This window comes from Aptenodytes forsteri, unplaced genomic scaffold (genome assembly GCF_000699145.1).
Source record: "Aptenodytes forsteri isolate BGI_AS27 unplaced genomic scaffold, ASM69914v1 Scaffold82, whole genome shotgun sequence".
Lineage (NCBI taxonomy): Eukaryota > Metazoa > Chordata > Aves > Sphenisciformes > Spheniscidae > Aptenodytes > Aptenodytes forsteri.
Window position 1 is genome coordinate 8,981,497 of NW_008795490.1, and position 17,778 is coordinate 8,999,274.

General features: G+C 42.5%; 1 protein-coding gene across 1 annotated transcript; it reads left to right on the forward strand.

Moving 5' to 3' along the window:
• The first annotated feature begins 2,399 nt into the window (after positions 1 to 2,399).
• On the forward strand, positions 2,400 to 17,433 carry LOC103900730 (p53 apoptosis effector related to PMP-22). The gene is made up of 3 exons (XM_009281471.2): positions 2,400 to 2,697; positions 16,650 to 16,793; positions 17,054 to 17,433. Exons 1-3 carry the CDS (start codon positions 2,487 to 2,489, stop codon positions 17,266 to 17,268), a joined length of 570 nt encoding a protein of 189 aa, XP_009279746.1. The 5' UTR covers positions 2,400 to 2,486; the 3' UTR covers positions 17,269 to 17,433.
• The last annotated feature ends 345 nt before the right edge of the window (positions 17,434 to 17,778 follow it).

Sequence of the window (17,778 nt, forward strand, 5' to 3'; positions counted from 1 at the left end):
AAGATGGGCAAGATGCAGAAACACCCATGGTGACCGAACTCTACTCATCTTTCTTTCACAGCGTGATAAATACATTCTGTGGTATCATCTCACAAATGCTAACAGTTGTGACAATATGCATTTGTCCAAGGGTGAGTTATGACAAAAACTGATGACAAATCCTTCAGTCATAAATGCCTACCTGAAACATGGCTGAGCATTCAAAAAGCAGGGAAGAGGATTTTATTCTTCATCAAGCACTGTCTCTCAAATACCTGACAGTGTGTGACTTCATACTAGATTTCAGCTTACAAAATTGCTTTAACTTGATTTGGCTATTTTCTCTGAGAAAAGAAAAAAAGGCTGAGTTTTTAGAAAACTGTAACTGTGAAGGTTTAAAACTTGGCAAGAGACTGGATATAGACAGCTGAGCAAGGGCTACAGGCTAGTGCCACATGCACGACTGGTTTTGAAATAATCTTTTAAAAACCATTTAATATCCAAATCCAATCTTTTGGAGTTTATTGTGCCCATCTCTACCTCAGCTGTGGTAACAGAAAGAACGTGTAAACAGATCTGGACAGCTTGCAGGTACCAGCATATTGCACTAAGGGTGAGCTTCAAATTATATTTGTTTTAATGTAAATATTTTAAAAAATCATGCATAAAAATGATATATTGCAGTCTTATAGAACTGGAAAATGGCATTTTAAACATTATATTTAGGTGAACGATAACTGAATTTGTGGATAGCACAATATGGACTACAAGGGAAGATACATAATATTCTAAGGAAATGGTGGTTCCCTAAGTGTCCTGTACAAAAAATACCGATCCATTTATCTTAAGGTTGTTCCTCATTTCCAACCCAAAACAGCAGCTGAGGTGTCTTCATAGTTGGCTTATGCTTTCAGCAACATTCAAATTCAAAGGCCAAATCTGAAAAAATGTCTCCTGCTCTCACAGAGACTCGTTGAATGCCCCTGATGGACCTCTCACAACTGCGGGGATATTGGGCCGTGTCTGTACTACGGGGGAGGCGTGGGCAGGATGCTTCAGCTAGCCAGAATTGCACCGGCTAGAGAATGAGAGGCAAAGCAGCCACACCACTGCTAATCTACCGCCAGGCTAATATGCTACGCAGCTCATTGCTGTGGATGTTCCAGTTTGGGTCTGTGCAAGCTCAGCGCCTCTTCAGGCACTCCCCTGTACAGTGTATCAATTCAACGTAAATTATTAATTTATGTAGTCCATTATTGATTTATGAATATTAATTCAGCAAAATGCTGTGGCGTTTGCAGTTCAGTATGGATGTCACTTCACCATGAAAGCTGCAATACAGTACCCAATCTCTGGGAGCAAATGAGGTCTGTACTTGGATGCTGACCCGCCTGACAAAATCCACCATGGGAGCAAAGGGTACTTTGCATCCTCTGTGCTTAACCATGTTTCACAGAAACCAGCCTTGATCTGGAAGGAGTGCAGCTGCTTCCAGATGTAAACACGTCTGGGCCCTACCAAAATACTAGGTTGTAGCACGTGTTAGTTCAAAGGGAGAGTGCTCCGAACATGGCTATATCGCTTCTGAGCTGACAGAAAACTCTGCCCTGCACTGGGCTGGGTGGCCTCCTGGGGCATGGCGAGGTAATGGCTCATCTCCGCGTTGCTCTCGCAGCACGTTGCAGGCAGGCTCTGAGAGGCCCCGGGCAGTGCACGTACAGCCAGAGCCGCGCACAGGGAGTGTTCGTAAGGCACGGTCAAATCAAAGCTCAGTTTTTGTTCTCCCACTAAGGCTATACCCAGACCATACTATATTTTTAATGGTAAACCTTGTTGTTTATTTTCCCCTGCAGCTATGTCCCAAAATGGGGAGGGAGGGCAGTCACACATTCTTTATTGCCTTAGCTTTATAGCAGCTAGAGGATTTTTTTTTTTAATTGTATAAAATAAGGTATCATTTTCTTTTTAAATGGAGTCCAAGAAAAGCAGCTTTCAACCTCCAGGTGGCAAGTTTCAGAAGCAACCACCCTCTAACGCAATAGTTCCCTGGCTTGTCTCCTGTACTCGCCTGACATAACGCAAATCCCTTAGGAGACAGAAAGGTGTAAACACAGCTGGAGATGCTCCTGCTGGTGGGGAGTGGCAGGAAGGAAAGCGTTAAATGCTGAGGGTAAACTGCACCTGATTTGTTACCTAGTCAGCAGGGCAGAGAGGATCCCACAGATAAACCCAGTCTTGATGCTTCTCCCCAGCTCAACTGGCTATTGCTCAGTGGCAGCTCTTACTCATCTGAATCTAGGTGGAGCTCCCTTCCTCCCTCCCTCCCTCCCTCCCTCCCTGCCATGTCCCTCCTGATTAAAAAGCTTTTCTCAAACATCTGCATGCACGCTTGCAGGTTCCAGCACTCGCTTTCCAGGAGCTTTGCAGAAGCACCCTTTGCTTCGCATTGTTGAGTCCGTGGCAGAGACGGCCACCCTCATCCTGCCAGCCTCCCCCCGCCCTGGAAGATGGTGAAGTACGGCCTCGACTACACACGATGCAGATGGATCCTACCCCTGCTCCTGGGCATAGGCGTCATCTTCGGTATCATTGCGCTGGCGGGCAGGGGCTGGCTGGAGTCGCAGACCTTGCCCTATGTGCACCGAGCGTCGTTATGGGAGAGCTGCAGTAGATCTGATCAGGGTGGGGAATGGAGCTGCGAGTCCCTCATGGGTTATGGTAAGCGCCTGCAAGGGTGGCGGGGAGCAGTCTCTGAAGCAGTTGATCACATCTCTGAGCTCATCTTCCCTCAGCTCTCCTAACTGTATCGCCTAATATCTGGCATTTATATATGAAGTTATGGGCAATGGGGACTGTCACTGAAATATGTCAAGGCTTTTGACTAACAGGATGAAGAAGAAAAATGCCCTCACCCCTGTGCAGAAAGAAACCTGGTTGCTTTAGATCATGGGTTGCATAGTACAAAAAACCACACATGGTAGTGTACCAGCGCAGAAAGTATTACAGCATTTAAGGTTTTCTTTGTCTCTTAGAAGAAGCTAGTAACCTCTTCTCACTAATCATGGCTTTCCAAAAATTAACAGCTACCGCTGATCAAATGTCCAAACAGCAAGTTGCGTGGGTAAGCCTGGCGTTAGTGTGATAAGCCAGTCCTGAGTGCCAGCAAGAAATGTGGAGGTAAAAATGTAAGATGGTAGGAAGATATTCCAGGGAGTGTCAGGCTGCAGAATGCTGCTCTGAAACTGCTCCGGTGGGTGGGTCGTGTGAAAGAGTCTCCATGTGATTATGAAAGAAAGCTTTAAAAGATGAAACGATTTCTTGTTTGTACTGAGTTTTGGTTAAGTATGCTATTAAACATGTTGACCCAGGTGCAACCTTCAGCTTGAAAAGATGTAAACCATTGAGTCTGGGAGAATAGGCCAAGAGAAGGACCACTCCAGATGTGCCCTGTTTCTTTTTTTTTTTTTCTAATTAATCTCCAATTGGCTGCAGTGTTTTTCTATATATCTGCTATTGGCTGCAGTCCTGAAACAAGTATTGTGAGTGATGGGCTGTTAGCCTGAGCCAGGAGGAAAATTCAAGCGTTTACAATTTATGCTAATGCAAATTAAAAGGAAAATAATTTTCTCTAAGTCTCAGAATCTCTCCTGCTCTTGTTGAAAATGAGCATAGAAACACTTGCAGAAAGCAGTCTCAGGGATCATTTGCTGCAGTCTGAAACAAGTTATTGTGAGTGATGGGCTGTTAGCCTGAGCCAGGAGGAAAATTCAAGCGTTCTTACAATTTATGCTAATGCAAATTAAAAGGAAAATCATTTTCTCTAAGTCTCAGAATCTCAGCTGCTCTTGTTGAAAATGAGCATAGAAACACTTGCAGAAAGCAGTCTCAGGGATCATTTATTACAGCTTTTCAAAATTGTTCCTGAAAGTTTATAATCTACAGTCAAACTCTACCTTCTGTGGACAAAATTCAGCTGTAACGAGTTAATTGTAGCAGGCCTCTGTGTGCGTAGGGCTCCAGGACAAGACTGGCTCTGTTCAGCATCGCGCCCAGTCCTGCCCTCAGAGCTCCTGTGTCAGCTGTGTGGCCGGGCATAGATCAAGGCAGTTTGCTGCCTCTGGTACATGGCGCTGGAGAGCAGGAGAGAGATCATGATGCTTAGCAAAGGGCTTCTCAGTCCTGAGTTTGCATGAAAAGTGAGCCCTCCTCCTGATCTCCAGGTTAGGCACTATCTGTGTAATGAATGCCGGCTTTAACTGGACAGAAAATATTTAGAAGCTTCACCTTGCTTCTCTTGATAATACAAGAGAAGTTTCACCTTTCTTCCAGGTCCTACACGGTTGGTTGTTTGGCATTTCACTTCCTTCCTTAACCTGCCTCACTCTTACATGCTTAAATTCTGCAGTTGTATGCACAGTTTCCCACTGGACAGCGTCTACAGACAAACTAGGCAGGTCATCCTCTATGTGGACTATCCTGCAATGTCTGGGGTTGCCATGAATCACATCCACAATAAGTCCAGCACTTCTAACACGTTAGAAATGTTGGACTTAGTACACAAATGCAGAATATTCTCCAGCACGTACATTGGAGAGTCAGCTGATGCTTCTGAAAGCATTAGAAACGCTGTTCATGTGCTGCATGACTGCATTATGCTCTCAATGGGCATGCATCTATCATTTGACCTCTTCAAGCTTACTAAATACCCAGAAAACCTAAGCAAATCCTCAAAATCCTCCTGGACAAAATTTCCAGGTGGAAAAGGAAGATATGTCTGGGACAATGGAGTCATTTAGTCAATGGGAGAATATGTAAAGGCTGTATGTAAAAAAATGTGTGCATAGGCCAAGTGACAGTGGATTACGCTGTCGGGCTTCTGCCTCTGCAAGCTTATGCCATTACAATGTAGATCTCGGCCATTGCAGGGGTGGGTTACCCCTGACCCATAAGAAAGCTGTAGTCTGACCGTTAAGGATGCAAACTCATGTCACTGTCCTGATCCTTTCCAGCCCCCTCCTTCAGACACCTTCTCTCCAGAGGTGGGATGTGTTCAGACCCAATCCTGTCCTCCAGTTTTTCTATCATTCTGTCCTTGCTCAGTTGGTGTGGGGTTGGGATTTTTCTTCTGGGGCTCCTGCCTTTCCCCACACAGGGTGCAGGTGCCTAATGCTGGTCTTGGATTCCACCCAAAAGACCAGGCCACGAGACAGCATCTCACTTGTGAGCATCCAGGTCTTCTGTTGAACCTGGTTCTACCTGCCTCAGTGCTGAAACATAGGGTTTTAATAATTCTGGGATTACATTTATCCACACTGCTCCAGAAAGGTCATAGAAAACAAGCATTCAGCATCACGTTCTGTGGGATGTTTAACTTTGTATTGTGCCAAGTTAAACACAGTGCTGGATAAACAAAGTGTCATTTCAAACCTTCCCGAGCACAGAGACAAAAGACGTGATGTAAACAGAAAAGACAGAAGTGTTTTACATCTTTCTTGAGACGAACTCTCTCTTTCCCCCCTCTATTCCACAGTTCCCATCTCCTTTCCTCTGGGCTTTACTCTCAGCTTCCCTGCCTAATCTGCCACAGGCTGGGTAGGTTCTGAAATTTGGTCTTCCTGTGGGGATGGTTTCACTGACATATGTGATACGGATGTGTACCCCAGCAGCCGCCAGCAAATATTCTCAACATGACTTGGACAGTGTAGCTTTCTTAATCCACTACAGACATCTTCATCCTATCGTAATTAGATATAATTATAACATTCTTGCAAGTTGTTCAATATAATGTGCAAATTCAAATCAAATTCTCCACCTGCAATGTTTGTAATTCCCCTTGAATCTCTGCTGTTTGGCTTAACATATCTATATAAGGTTGAATGTTTCATTGGTTGCACCAGTGGAGTTTGGGGGTCTCTGAATAGTTGCTTAAGCTGACAGAATTCAAAACCTCACAGGGAAGGCAAGATGCCTGTACAATATTTTTTTTTTGGAAAGCGAGGAGAGTAACTCCACCAGTGCAGTTATCTTCTGTGAAAGCATCTACACACTCTAGGTCTTTTGCAAAGCTTATGAACTCTGTGGAAAGTGAGAATGTGAAGCGTTTATGCACTCTGTTATCTTCTCCAAGAGTCCAGATTTTCTGCTTTAACCATATGACACTCATCTAGACTTTTTCAGAAGTCTTTTGCTTTTCAAGCATATGTAGCTCAAATAAATAGACCTTTCCAGGAAAAAATATCTCGTGCATTAGGACACTTACTAGAAACGAATAGAGTTTAGGATGAGGGACTGAGAGATGCAAACTGTAACTCTGCAATGTTCTGGCACTTGAAACAAATAAAGGTCTCAAGCCTATAACGTGCTTGAACCTTTACAAAGACAAAGACTTTTTTGATAAATAATGAGCACAATGAGGAATGTGTCTGTCTGGGACATGGCTGAGCTTGCAAAGAAAATGCAGAGGTTAAATCCCTTCATGAAGCTGGCACAGCACTCCTTTGTTTTTCTTGATTTTTGGCTATATAACCTCTCTTGAACAAGGTGTGTCTCACAGACCTGAGACACTTTTTCAGTGTGTAATTTATTCCACTGCAGACTTTGAGATCTTTAAACATGTGTGGGTTTGGTTGGGACAAAATAACTGATTTTATTTTACTAGTCCCAATGTGATGCACAATAAGATGAAAAACTCATGGCTACACTTGGCCCACCTTATGTTCCACCTGGCCCCGCAGCTCTTCCACGTACCGATGCTGCCATCAAAATAACTGCAAACTTAAGGCTCTAAATTTAGGTTGCAGTGGTTGGCTCATTTGCATGGTGCAAATAGAGATCTTGGGGAAAAAAAATCAGGAAAAGGCATTTCCACATGACAACTGGAATCCAGTTCTTCAGTTATTTTCACATCATACTATTCACTTACAGCCTTTTCCTAAGATGTGTGGAGGGTTTAGTGGCTGTGGAGATTAGTGGAGGGATGAATGATTTTGCCATCTGGAAAGTACACCTTCCTGCATCTTGTCTTCCAGGCAAATAATGGGTAACTATGTTCTAGCTCATTCCAGTTTTATTTTGGTCCATGAATATTAATGCAATACTACAAGATAGGATGGCTAGTATAGTATGATTATAATGGACAAAAAATTACTTCATATATGGCAGCAGGTATGTCTACAGGATAAGTGAAAGAAGGGAATGTTGCAAAAGGTAGTATCTTCTTGAGAAAAATATTCTGCTTTAGTCTCATAAGAACTCCACTGAGGAGTAGATTTTCTTCCCTGTTTTGCCTATATCAGGCTCTTGGGTCCAGAGAATCTTTTGCTATTGTGAAGCACCATTTATTATTCTGGAGGAATAACAAAATGGAAATCACTTGCTAAAAATCCCCAGCTAATGATAAAACAGTGAGGCACACGGTGTGGTCGGAGCAGTCTCTGAGCAGCAAAGGACCTCTCCCGGTACCACACCTACCACTGGCCTTGCACTGCTGGCCCCACAGGTCTCCCTCTGGAAAACTAACTTCTCCAGCAGACCAGTGACTCATCACACCCGGGGCACAGGACAGACCAGGCACCAAGTTTCCCCATTGCCACGCTGCCTACATAAAACTGTTTTGCCTTCCCCCACGTTCCCATCACATCTGACAGTCAACACCTAATCCCAGGCGTGGGGAAGCCCTCACTCGCCTCAAGCTGAAGCGAGTGCGCTGAGCAGAGGGATGGGCTGGGAGACAGCCCCTCTCAGCAGGGCCTGGGAGGAGAAGCAGGCTATCCAGGCGGCTCTTTGGCATCTGAGGGTGTCTGCACGTAGGAATAGAAATGAAGCAAACAAGCAACTGTGCTTTTGAAGCAGGGACCAGCTCAAGTCATGGGGCCTTTATTGCAGACTTTCCTTGAAGACAAGGTTCCACACCTAAAGGCTTTCAGAATTTGGTAAAATTCAAGTAGATTTGGAAAAGCATCCTTGCAACTGGGAAACAAAGGCTGGGGAGGTTTCTGACCAGTCCAAGGAAGCCCGTGGCAGGGCCCAGGATGGAGCCCAGCTCTATGCTCTGTGCATTGCTTAGATTACGGGGCAAACCTTGACTCCTTTGACACAGGGTGAACTGAGGACAAAAGCTTGTTGCTGTTCCTGCTGCATTGTAGCATGAAACAGTTATATTTATATACGGTGATTGCCTGTAGTTTTAATGACGGTGTATAGAGAAGCACGTAACTTCCTAAGTCATCAGCCTCCTAAAAGTGTAATGTTACCTGGGACTAACCAGTGATAAATGAGATTACAAGATTAGTTACTCAATAACGTAGAATATTCAATCATTATTCAAAACTTAGAATGCTAGAAAATACAGGCTCAATTAAATGTATATAGTAATGAAAATATCACAACAACAGTATATTTAAGGAACTCTGATGCAAGAAAGAACAAATTTCATTTTTCTCCAACATGTAGGAGACACTCCATTGTTACTAAAGAGGTATAAGAGAAGGGAATCAAGCCCAGAGCATTTAATTACCATGGCAATTTTCATTCCTCATCTGCAATCGCTAACATGCTTTCCCTTATAATTTTAGGGTTTGTCCTTTTATATGTTTAGTGGCAGATTCATTTAATCAGACTCTTTTCTAAATAATAGTTATGCTCTTCAGCAATTAACTCTACAGAGAGCAATTGCAGATGGCATTCCACTGTTTATTATCCAACCTTCCTTTAATAATTACAGTTAAATTGGGTGGAAAAATAGCAATTGTGTGGAGGATTCTCATCTCCTCATCAGGAGATATGAACTGCTGGTGTTGAGGACTTTGTGAAGATCCTCAACACTTGGCATCATCAGGACCTTAAGTCCTTGAGAGAATACCATTCACTCACACACACAGAGGAGGCATCTTTGCTGAAAATGTATGGAAACTTGTGGCTAAACTCTCATTTCTCTTCACCTCATCTCTTCCTCTAGCTTATTGAGGTAATCTGATACAGCAGGGCTATAATAACCTCTCCATAGTCTGAATGGTGATAAGGGCTGCAAGATGGACTTCGAATTCCACTGTAGGGTTAAACAGTCAGGTTACTTAAGTAGGAAAGGAGTTACGCGCAGGAAAGGAAAAAAACCTCTCAAAACACTATTTTTTCACATATCCATACCACTTCTCACTGACAGCTTGCATTGTTCTGAGCAACCTTGAACACATTGAGCCAGTGAGTATTGTAATGCCGTGTTTCTTCTTTGTCAAGTACCATTACAAAATCTCTCATCGGTCAAAAATTCCCAGGAACTCAAGGTAGTTTGTGGAGTGACGATGGTAGTCTATGTCCCAGAGGTTTCTGGCTTCCTTCTACTGGTACTAAATAATGCTTCAGATCACACACAGTCTTGCTGAGTACTAATCTGCAACTGAATACATCTAATATTACCTATTATGTTGAATATGCACACTGTGCCCAAATCAGGCCCCAAATGTAGGAAGTCTCTGTGCAGTTCACTAACAACCCCATCAGCAACAGGCAGCAAGCGATGAAGACTTTCAGGATGCATTGTAAAAGCTATTTCATTCACAAGAAGAGCAAATAGAGCTTATGATGTATTTTATGAGCACAAAGTACCACTTTTGCTTATATGTTGGGGTTTTTCTTTTGCAAATGGTAAAATTTTGCTTCTAACAGAAAATTAGATCCAGATTCACAGCTGCTCTCTATCAGAGAGAAACTCCCTAGTGCAAAAGGCAACTTTCAGCAAGGTTTCAGAACAAAGTTTGCTCACAGCATGAAAACTGTGGATCAAGAGTGAGAACAATACTTGGTGTATATGGAAATGAGATGTAAATTCAGTGTTCTTCAGCCTCAAATGGCCCTAGAAATATAAAGCTTAAAAAGAGCTTTTTGGAAAGACTCCACTCTGCTGTTTCAATTAAGAGTCCTAGTTCATAGCCTGTGTTATCATGGAAATTGATTCTGTTTAATTCACATTAAATATTTTAACCCACCTTTAACTCAGGGGTAGTTAGGGGACAGGTACATCTTGCTTCTCTGATTAACTAAGCTTATGTGTATGTACTGGCTAATCAATACCTTACCTGTTTTATTTACCTGACCCTCCCAACCCCATATACACATCCAAGTGTAAGTAATCCTGCTTTAATTTAAAATAAATAGGAAAAAATAGGAGGAAAAAATGTTAAAGCATTAAAGTGTATAAGACTGAGCTTTAACCCCGAGATGTTCTCAATGTATGCAACTGCTTCTGAAGAAAATGTGAGATAGGGGTACTCCCTGACTCTTTCATGAGCAAACCTTTAATTCTGAGGCACTCTGTGCACATTATTTTTAATAGCTAACTTACTCCCTTGGTGCTCCCTTTGATGATGGCTTTATGCCCTCTGCCACTTCTGCCTCCCTAGCGCTAAGTAAGCATCAGAGAGCAGCCCTCATTAGTACAAGATTTGCAGAAGCCAGCTTCTAAGTCAAGCTTGTACATGCCTGGGCTTATGTTGAGATGAATTTGAACCACTCCCTCAAGATGTAACTGCTCCTCCCCTTCAAATTCAAGTCGGAATAGCTTCTAAGCTGAATTGCTTACCTCAGTAAGAGAAGAGGTTTGGAGAAGTCTGGATGCGGGCTTTGCCTGAATATGTTTGTGAGTGAAGTCAGTGGTGGGGAATTAATAGGTTTTTGCTTTAAAGGAGTTAAGGTCCGCCAAGCCAAACTGAGCTATCGCTTTAGCACTAAGCTATGGTCAAGACACTGTTTTCTGCTAATATATACTGTGTTTTACTAATAGATGGCCTATGCATAAAGGTTCTTTTCCTTACTGTTGTCATTTAAAATCATTATTATGGGGTAATTGTCCTAAAGTCCTAATCCTTTCTCGTTTATATGGGACCTGCTACTAATCAAGAAACTTTTGCAATGACATTATCTTAGTGTGAACCTAAATAGGTCATTCTCTGCTTCCATGGTTGTCCCTTAAGTAGTGGCAAGCTAAAAGCTGGTTCCTGCTCACATAAAAATGACTTGTGTGTTATTAGATAATACTCTGTTATTAAATGAGAAATCCATATTAACCGCCAATGAATTCTAAAGAAGTAATGCTAGGGGAAAGAACGGGGTTACCAAAAAGGATGCCAAACAGAAGGACCAAAAAGTTTGTATTCCACTCCAAATGATATAAACTCACACAAAAAACCCCAAAGAAAAACATCCAGTATTGACTCCCCACGGGAAAGATATTCAGAGAATGCAGTTGTTTTAAGAATGATCCAGATGCAATGAAGATAGAAGCTCAGAGAATAATATACATCCAACCATGCCTTTGATATTTTTTTCCTCGTTTTATTCTGTTCATAAATTATCCATGACTAACATGTGATTTTCTTCATTTGTATAGCCTTCCTTTGAAATTATTTTCAGTCAATAGCTTTCAGTCTGCACATACAGTTTATTCATAAGAAGCTGCTTTTAATATTTTCTGTTTTATCTTGGCTGTATACAAACACATGCACACTGGTATTTTCAATGGCAGCTCATGTGATCAGCAAACACTTGCAGAGATTTCAATGCTCACTTGTTTTCAAAAAGAGCACAGAAATTTCCTGTAGTTGGCATGTTACAGGATTTTGCATTGTCCAGCGTTGCACAGATAACATGGGGAATCCAGAGTCCTGGATGACAATGGCTTGCATGTACACCGACAGCTCATAACCCTTCAGCTGATAAACTGAGATGTGGGTTAATGAGTTTGATAGTCCATCTTAAGATTCAAGCTAAGGAGAACACATGTTCTGCTGCAGACATGCTCACTTTCACATGGAAACTTTCTTGAGGAGAACAAACCAAAATGAAATGGATAAAACCTGGCCAAAGCAGTTCCTTTTCAAAGTGAAGCATGTGCTCTGCAGAGTTTACCACACCCTGATGAAGAACGTCAGGTTGAGAAACCTTAGTGAGTTCAGCTTTGTTTCCAAAATAATACTCTTTCCCTTTAATCAGAGAGACGTAAAACAGGTTGAGCTCTGCAAACTCAGCCTAGAAACATTCTCATTACTTACAACACAGAGATGAATCATCACCAGGGCAGATTTCAGTTCTTGTAAGAATTGCTTTGCAAGACTGTAGCTAGAACTGCAGGGTTTGTGTTTCTTTCCCTTGCTGGTATGAAGGATAACAGAGCAAAATATGTCTGTTACATTTTCTTCCCCCCCCGCCTGTTTCTTTTGAATGAAAGCTATCCTTCCTAAAATTGCTGCGCAATTCACTGCAGTGGCTGATGTGTTAAAATGATCAGTCAGCAAGAACCTGTAGATAATTGTTGGTGTCTGCGAGCTGGCAGTAAACATTTGTTTTTCTTTCCAGTGCTAGTTGTGTACTTAGCTTCAAGCCAGGAGGAAAAATTGGAGATGTATGTTCTTATTGATCAGACCAGGAGAAGTACTTCTGAACTCTCTGGGGTTCCTTCCAGAAAAGGTCACCCAAAGAGAGAGACTCAGTAGTTTGTGTGGTTTGGGGGTACCAGATCAAGAAAAACATCAGAATGTCATTGTGAATGTTTTCCCATGTTTTGAACCACATACACCACAAACACAGAAATTTGTATTTGTCATGGGGGAAGTAGACTTCACATGCTATTTTCAAGGCACGACAGCCTCTTTTTTGAAGGCACCGTTTGGAGCATGAAACATGGCAGGCTAAGGAAAGGCTAGATTGGGTTGTTCAAAGTTTTGGCTCATTACTGCTGAGCAATGAAGTTAATTTCCTTATGTGTGAAGCACAGACAGTGTTTACACTTGTGCAAACTGGAAAGTGCAAGAGGGAGTAAAATCAGGAAGGCAGGAAACTGGAGGCAGTCTTAGTCCTGGATCTCTGATGAAGTCCATCAGCTTCTCTATAGCTGCAGTCAGCAACAGGATGTTCAGGATGTGTTTAGACGGTGCAATACAAGAGGTAGCCATGCTACCTCTAAACTGAGTTAGCTTTAACAGCAGAATAATAAAGCTGCGTTATTATTGTATACTGTCTCAGCTAATTACTGTGCTCATAAGCTACAGTGAGCTCTGTACTGGCATGGGTGGGCTCTTTCTGGTCTCTAAATTAGCTCAGGGGACTTCTCACACAGCAGGGGGTTTTAGAAGGAAGGCACTTATTTTCATTTTCCAGTAGTCACATACTACTGCATTCACTGTGGGTAGTCCGGACTCTCACGAATCATTGCTGATTGACCTACAAACCACTGTAAACAGAAGCACTGTCCTTGCTCTGCTTGAGATAGGCATGAAAACATGGGTTCCTTTTGCCTGTTTGGGGTAGCAAGGCTTTGTTTTAAGACAAAATTGCTCAGAAAATTGCCAGCTAGAAGGAGTTTTCAAGAGCGGATGGTGTGTAGCTTCCTACAAACCCTTTCATAGTGTTCATTGGCATTCTTTCAGCTGACAGAGGAGCTGGAAAGGGGAGAAATAAGACTGGCACGCAAGCGTTACAGGATCCTGCTGGTATTCAAGCACACTCTTGCGTAAACACACATTTCTTTTCTAACAAGCGCATTTTAACTCTTAAACAGCCAAAACATCACTGCCATTTTTTGGGGCTGAGAAAACAGATCTCACAAATTGCTGAATATTTTCACAGACTCAGCTTGATGTCCTGTAACCTGCTGCTCCCTCTGTTTCTATTTTTGATTTGATGGCAGATGGACTAGATCCTTTCAGCTTTCAGCTGCCCTCTCTCTAGAGTCAAGTTTACTTTCAGTTGGTGTTGCACCTGTGATGGTTCTTTGGCCTGGAGTTCACATTTTTAAGAAAAAGCTTTGCAGTTAGAACAATTTATTTATGCTTTTGCTTTATGTTAAAGCAAAAAAACCCCACAACATTGGAAGATAAGAAAATATTTGGGACCAGATTAGTCACTCGCTTGTCAGTGTTTTCTGACCAATTTAATTCTTCTAATTCTGGCATTTTTAAGGAATTGTAAGTCTTACTTCTATTGCTAAAGACACTAAGCTACTCTAGTGATCCTGGCTGGCACAAGGAAAAATAAACATCTTAGATATAGAAACAGTTGCAGTTATTCCTACACAAAGCTTTTGCTACCTTTTACCCTAGAAAAGTAAGGTGTTTGCACGCTGTGGTCTTAGACTACTGATAACTGGTACTTTTTATAAAGGATAGATGAAGTCAAGGTACTATTCCTGAAAAAAACCCCGTAGTGACTCTTCCATGCAATCCTATTGCCTTACTTGGAGCTGTGTGTTGGTTTTCTTCCAACGTTGAGTTAATTTTTTTTCTTTTTTGTAGAAGTGAGAGTCACAAAATTGGCTGTTAGGTGATTAAGCAATGCCTCCTAAAGATGTAAGCATCGTGCAACAAGCATGTCTCTTCTTGCCATATAGCCAATGCCCGGCGGGCTGGGTGTGCACCCAATCTACTTTCATACAGTCACAGCATTTGTAACACTACTTCAGGAAAAACACCTGGGCGAGGCCGGTGGAGGAGGGAGACGGTGGCATGGGCAAGGTGACACCGCACACGGCTGTGGCCACCAGGCACCACGCCCTGAGCCCCCAGCCCAGGCGATGCTCCCACCCCGGGGGACGGTGCTCTGCCATCAGCTGCTCTTGGGAAGCAAGGCTGAGCTTTGGCAGACCATCTGCTGCCCACAGCAGTGGTGGTGGCAGCGGGTGACACGACACCCCCAGGTCTCATGGTGCCTCAGCACTTCCTGGGTGGGCAGCTGCACTCTGAGTCTGCTCTGGAAAAGGACACCCCTTTGCCCAGGAGTTTTGCACCTAACCACAACCAGTTGTGCACCTAACAAAAAACATCACTTCTAGATGTCCTTCTCATTTCACGCTTCTGCCAGAAGTTACTGTATCCAAGAGCAGTGAGGTCACCGCTGCTGAGCAACTTCTCTTATGGCCAGGTGCTCCTTTTTTTGCTGTTTTAGAGGGGTGGCAGAGAGGCTGGGAGCAGGAGCATCCTCAACAGGGTAAATAGAGCTGTGGCAGTGCGAGAAATTCCTCTTCCTGGCTGTTTCCTTTGATACTCTGCCTGAGGTGCTGCCCTCCCCCCTGCACCTCCACATTGCATACTCTACCTCCGAGCCTCCTGTAAACTCCCCGAGAGAAGAGTTTGGGCTAAAATACTGTGCTAGAAAATGAGATGTAGGCACATTTTTGCTGTCCCTTTCAGTCTTCTCGGGCAGCTGCCTGTTCACAGGAAAAATAATACCGTTGAAAAGCCCTGTAAGCAGACAGAAACTTTTTGGCATAAGGAAGAAAAAGGACCTGACATAAAACTGAAAATGGCAGGGAGCAGGGATCATAAAGCAGGGGGGGATGGTGAAAAGCAAACAAAAAGGGAAATGGGTTTTGATAGGCTGATGGGAAGAAAAGTAGAGATGGAAAATCCTGATCCATTTTTCTAGTCTAATAGCAGAAGTGGTGTGGGGCCTGGGGGGAAGAGAAGTTGAGCACTAAGGTGTCACTCACCCAGGACAGGACGGTGGCTTTCATGCCTACCAGACACTGGCCAGGGGGAAGGCAGGACACTTTGCATTTTATTACTTGCACGCTCGAAGCAAACAAATTGGCAGGTTACTGGGTATCAAAAATCTTAACTTACTCAGTTCCAGAGGAAACTTTTACTGAACAATGTGCACTGTGTTTAAGGTGAGCTGTAATTATCATCAGGATTGTTTGGGCTGTGATAATTTTTCAGTACTGCTGCTGTATATATTTGGTTAGAAGCCGACACCTTACAAATGCATAGCGTAGGCGAGGGGGTGAGGTCTGTAGATGCCCAGCAGACTTTAACTGCCTACTCCATCTACACAGACAATTTAAAAAGTGTCAAAGTGGGCTTTTTACATTCAGAAGAGGAGACACCTTGATCTCTTTGAGCAGTAGTTGCCCCTCAAGACTTAAAATATTGAATAAATAATATTTTTCCAGTTGTTATGCCAACACAAAATGCTTTGCTCTGACATGTTATAAGATAAAGTTATATAATTTGAAAATTAAAGTATTAATATCCTGAACAAGGTTTTCAAAATGAAATGGCTCTGACTTTGGATCAAAAGCAGAGGTCAAATTTCCCTACAAAACAGATTCTGAATTTTTAGCTCCATTTAGGACACAGAGCTAAGCAAAGGCTGAAAAGGCAGAAGCCACTGAATTTTGACATTTGTGGACTATTGCCATACCTTTAAATTTGCATGCCAGAGCGGTAGTGCTTGTACAAACACTTTTTTTTAAAGGAAGGATTTAATTAGTTTCAGGGACAGTGTAATTCTCCTAGTCCATGCAAAATGCTGCTGTTTTTACGGCATCTGCTGAGGTAATGACATTTGTTATTGAAGGAGAGTGTCCATTCTTACATCTTTACAGTCATTTTTATCTCAATTCTTCATTGATAAATCTAAAGAGGAAGCTTGCATGCAAGCCCCATTGCATTCTGTACGAGAGGTCAAAGCTGGCGTTTTTATGCATTCTGCACTTAGTGAATGATTTCACGTGGAACTAAAATGTTCACCTATGAGAGGAGAGAAAGCTCCCATGCTTTCCTTCTTGGGAGCTGACCTTCTTTTCACATTTGTTTAAAATCAGCGTTTCATTATAAACCAGAGAAAAACACTGCAAAGGATTTTTTTTGTTCCTTTCTAATGTATCTTCCTTCTGATTTCAGCTTGGGGAAGAGCTGCTGCTGCCACATACCTGGTCGGCTTTATACTGCTAGTCATCTGTTTTGCTCTGGCCATCATAGCATTTGCCATTGACACACTTCGGTTCAACTTCATACGCGGGATTGGAGGCTTGCTTTTTGTCGCTGGTAAGGCAGTATATGAAGTCAAGTTTAGCTGGTGCAGGTATAGCCGTACTAGAACTGGTATTTCCCTCAGCTGATTCTATACTCAAGTCTTTGCCTGTATGCACTTGAGCTCTCTGTGAAAAATAATACAAAGTCTGTCACGGCAGTGGATTGATTTTCAAATCCTCCAAAACATGGGTGGGTTTAGCTACAGGTATTATGGAGGCACCAACGTGATGGGTGTTAGCTTAAACATTTTTTGGTTTCTCCTGTTTCTTCAGCTGTGTTCTCCATCATGGGCCTGGTCATTTATCCAGTAAAGTTCTCAACTGAAATTGAAATGACGGGAATCAATATGTTCAGCTGGGCCTACGGCTTTGGCTGGACCACCGCCATTATGGAAATATGCTTGGGATTCTTCTTCTGCTGCCTTCCTAACTATGAAGATCAGATCTTGGGTAATGTGAAGCCCACATACTTTTACTCTTCCCCGTAAGCACCAGTAAAAATGCGTTCTTATTCCAGCGATATCTGACAGACCAGCTACATTTTCCAGAATATTGCCATCGGATGTTAGTAGAAAAGGCTGGAAACTTTTCAGATGCGTGTAGAAAAACGATACTGGCATTCTGCAATAAAGTTATCATCTACTCTATTTTGGACCTTCATATCTGATGTGGGTTGGTTAGATAAAGTCTAAACGTTAAAACCCCTTGTGTTTCCTCATTCATTCCCATGAGTGGGGTGTATGTGGATTCCATTGCATCTTAAATGCATTCATATTTCTAATTCAATTCAGAAAAGCTTTTTAAACTGCCAATAAACAAAACAATATATATCATTTGCCTGAAGGAAAGCAGCTCACAAAAATCCCATTTTGTATGTATCACCTTTAACCTGAAGATTTTGCACATTTTTCAAGAAGCCAAATACCTTTATCCACTGACTGCCAAAGTAGTAAATTAGTCAGCCAATACTTCATAGCTTTGCTTCCATTTTTCATTCA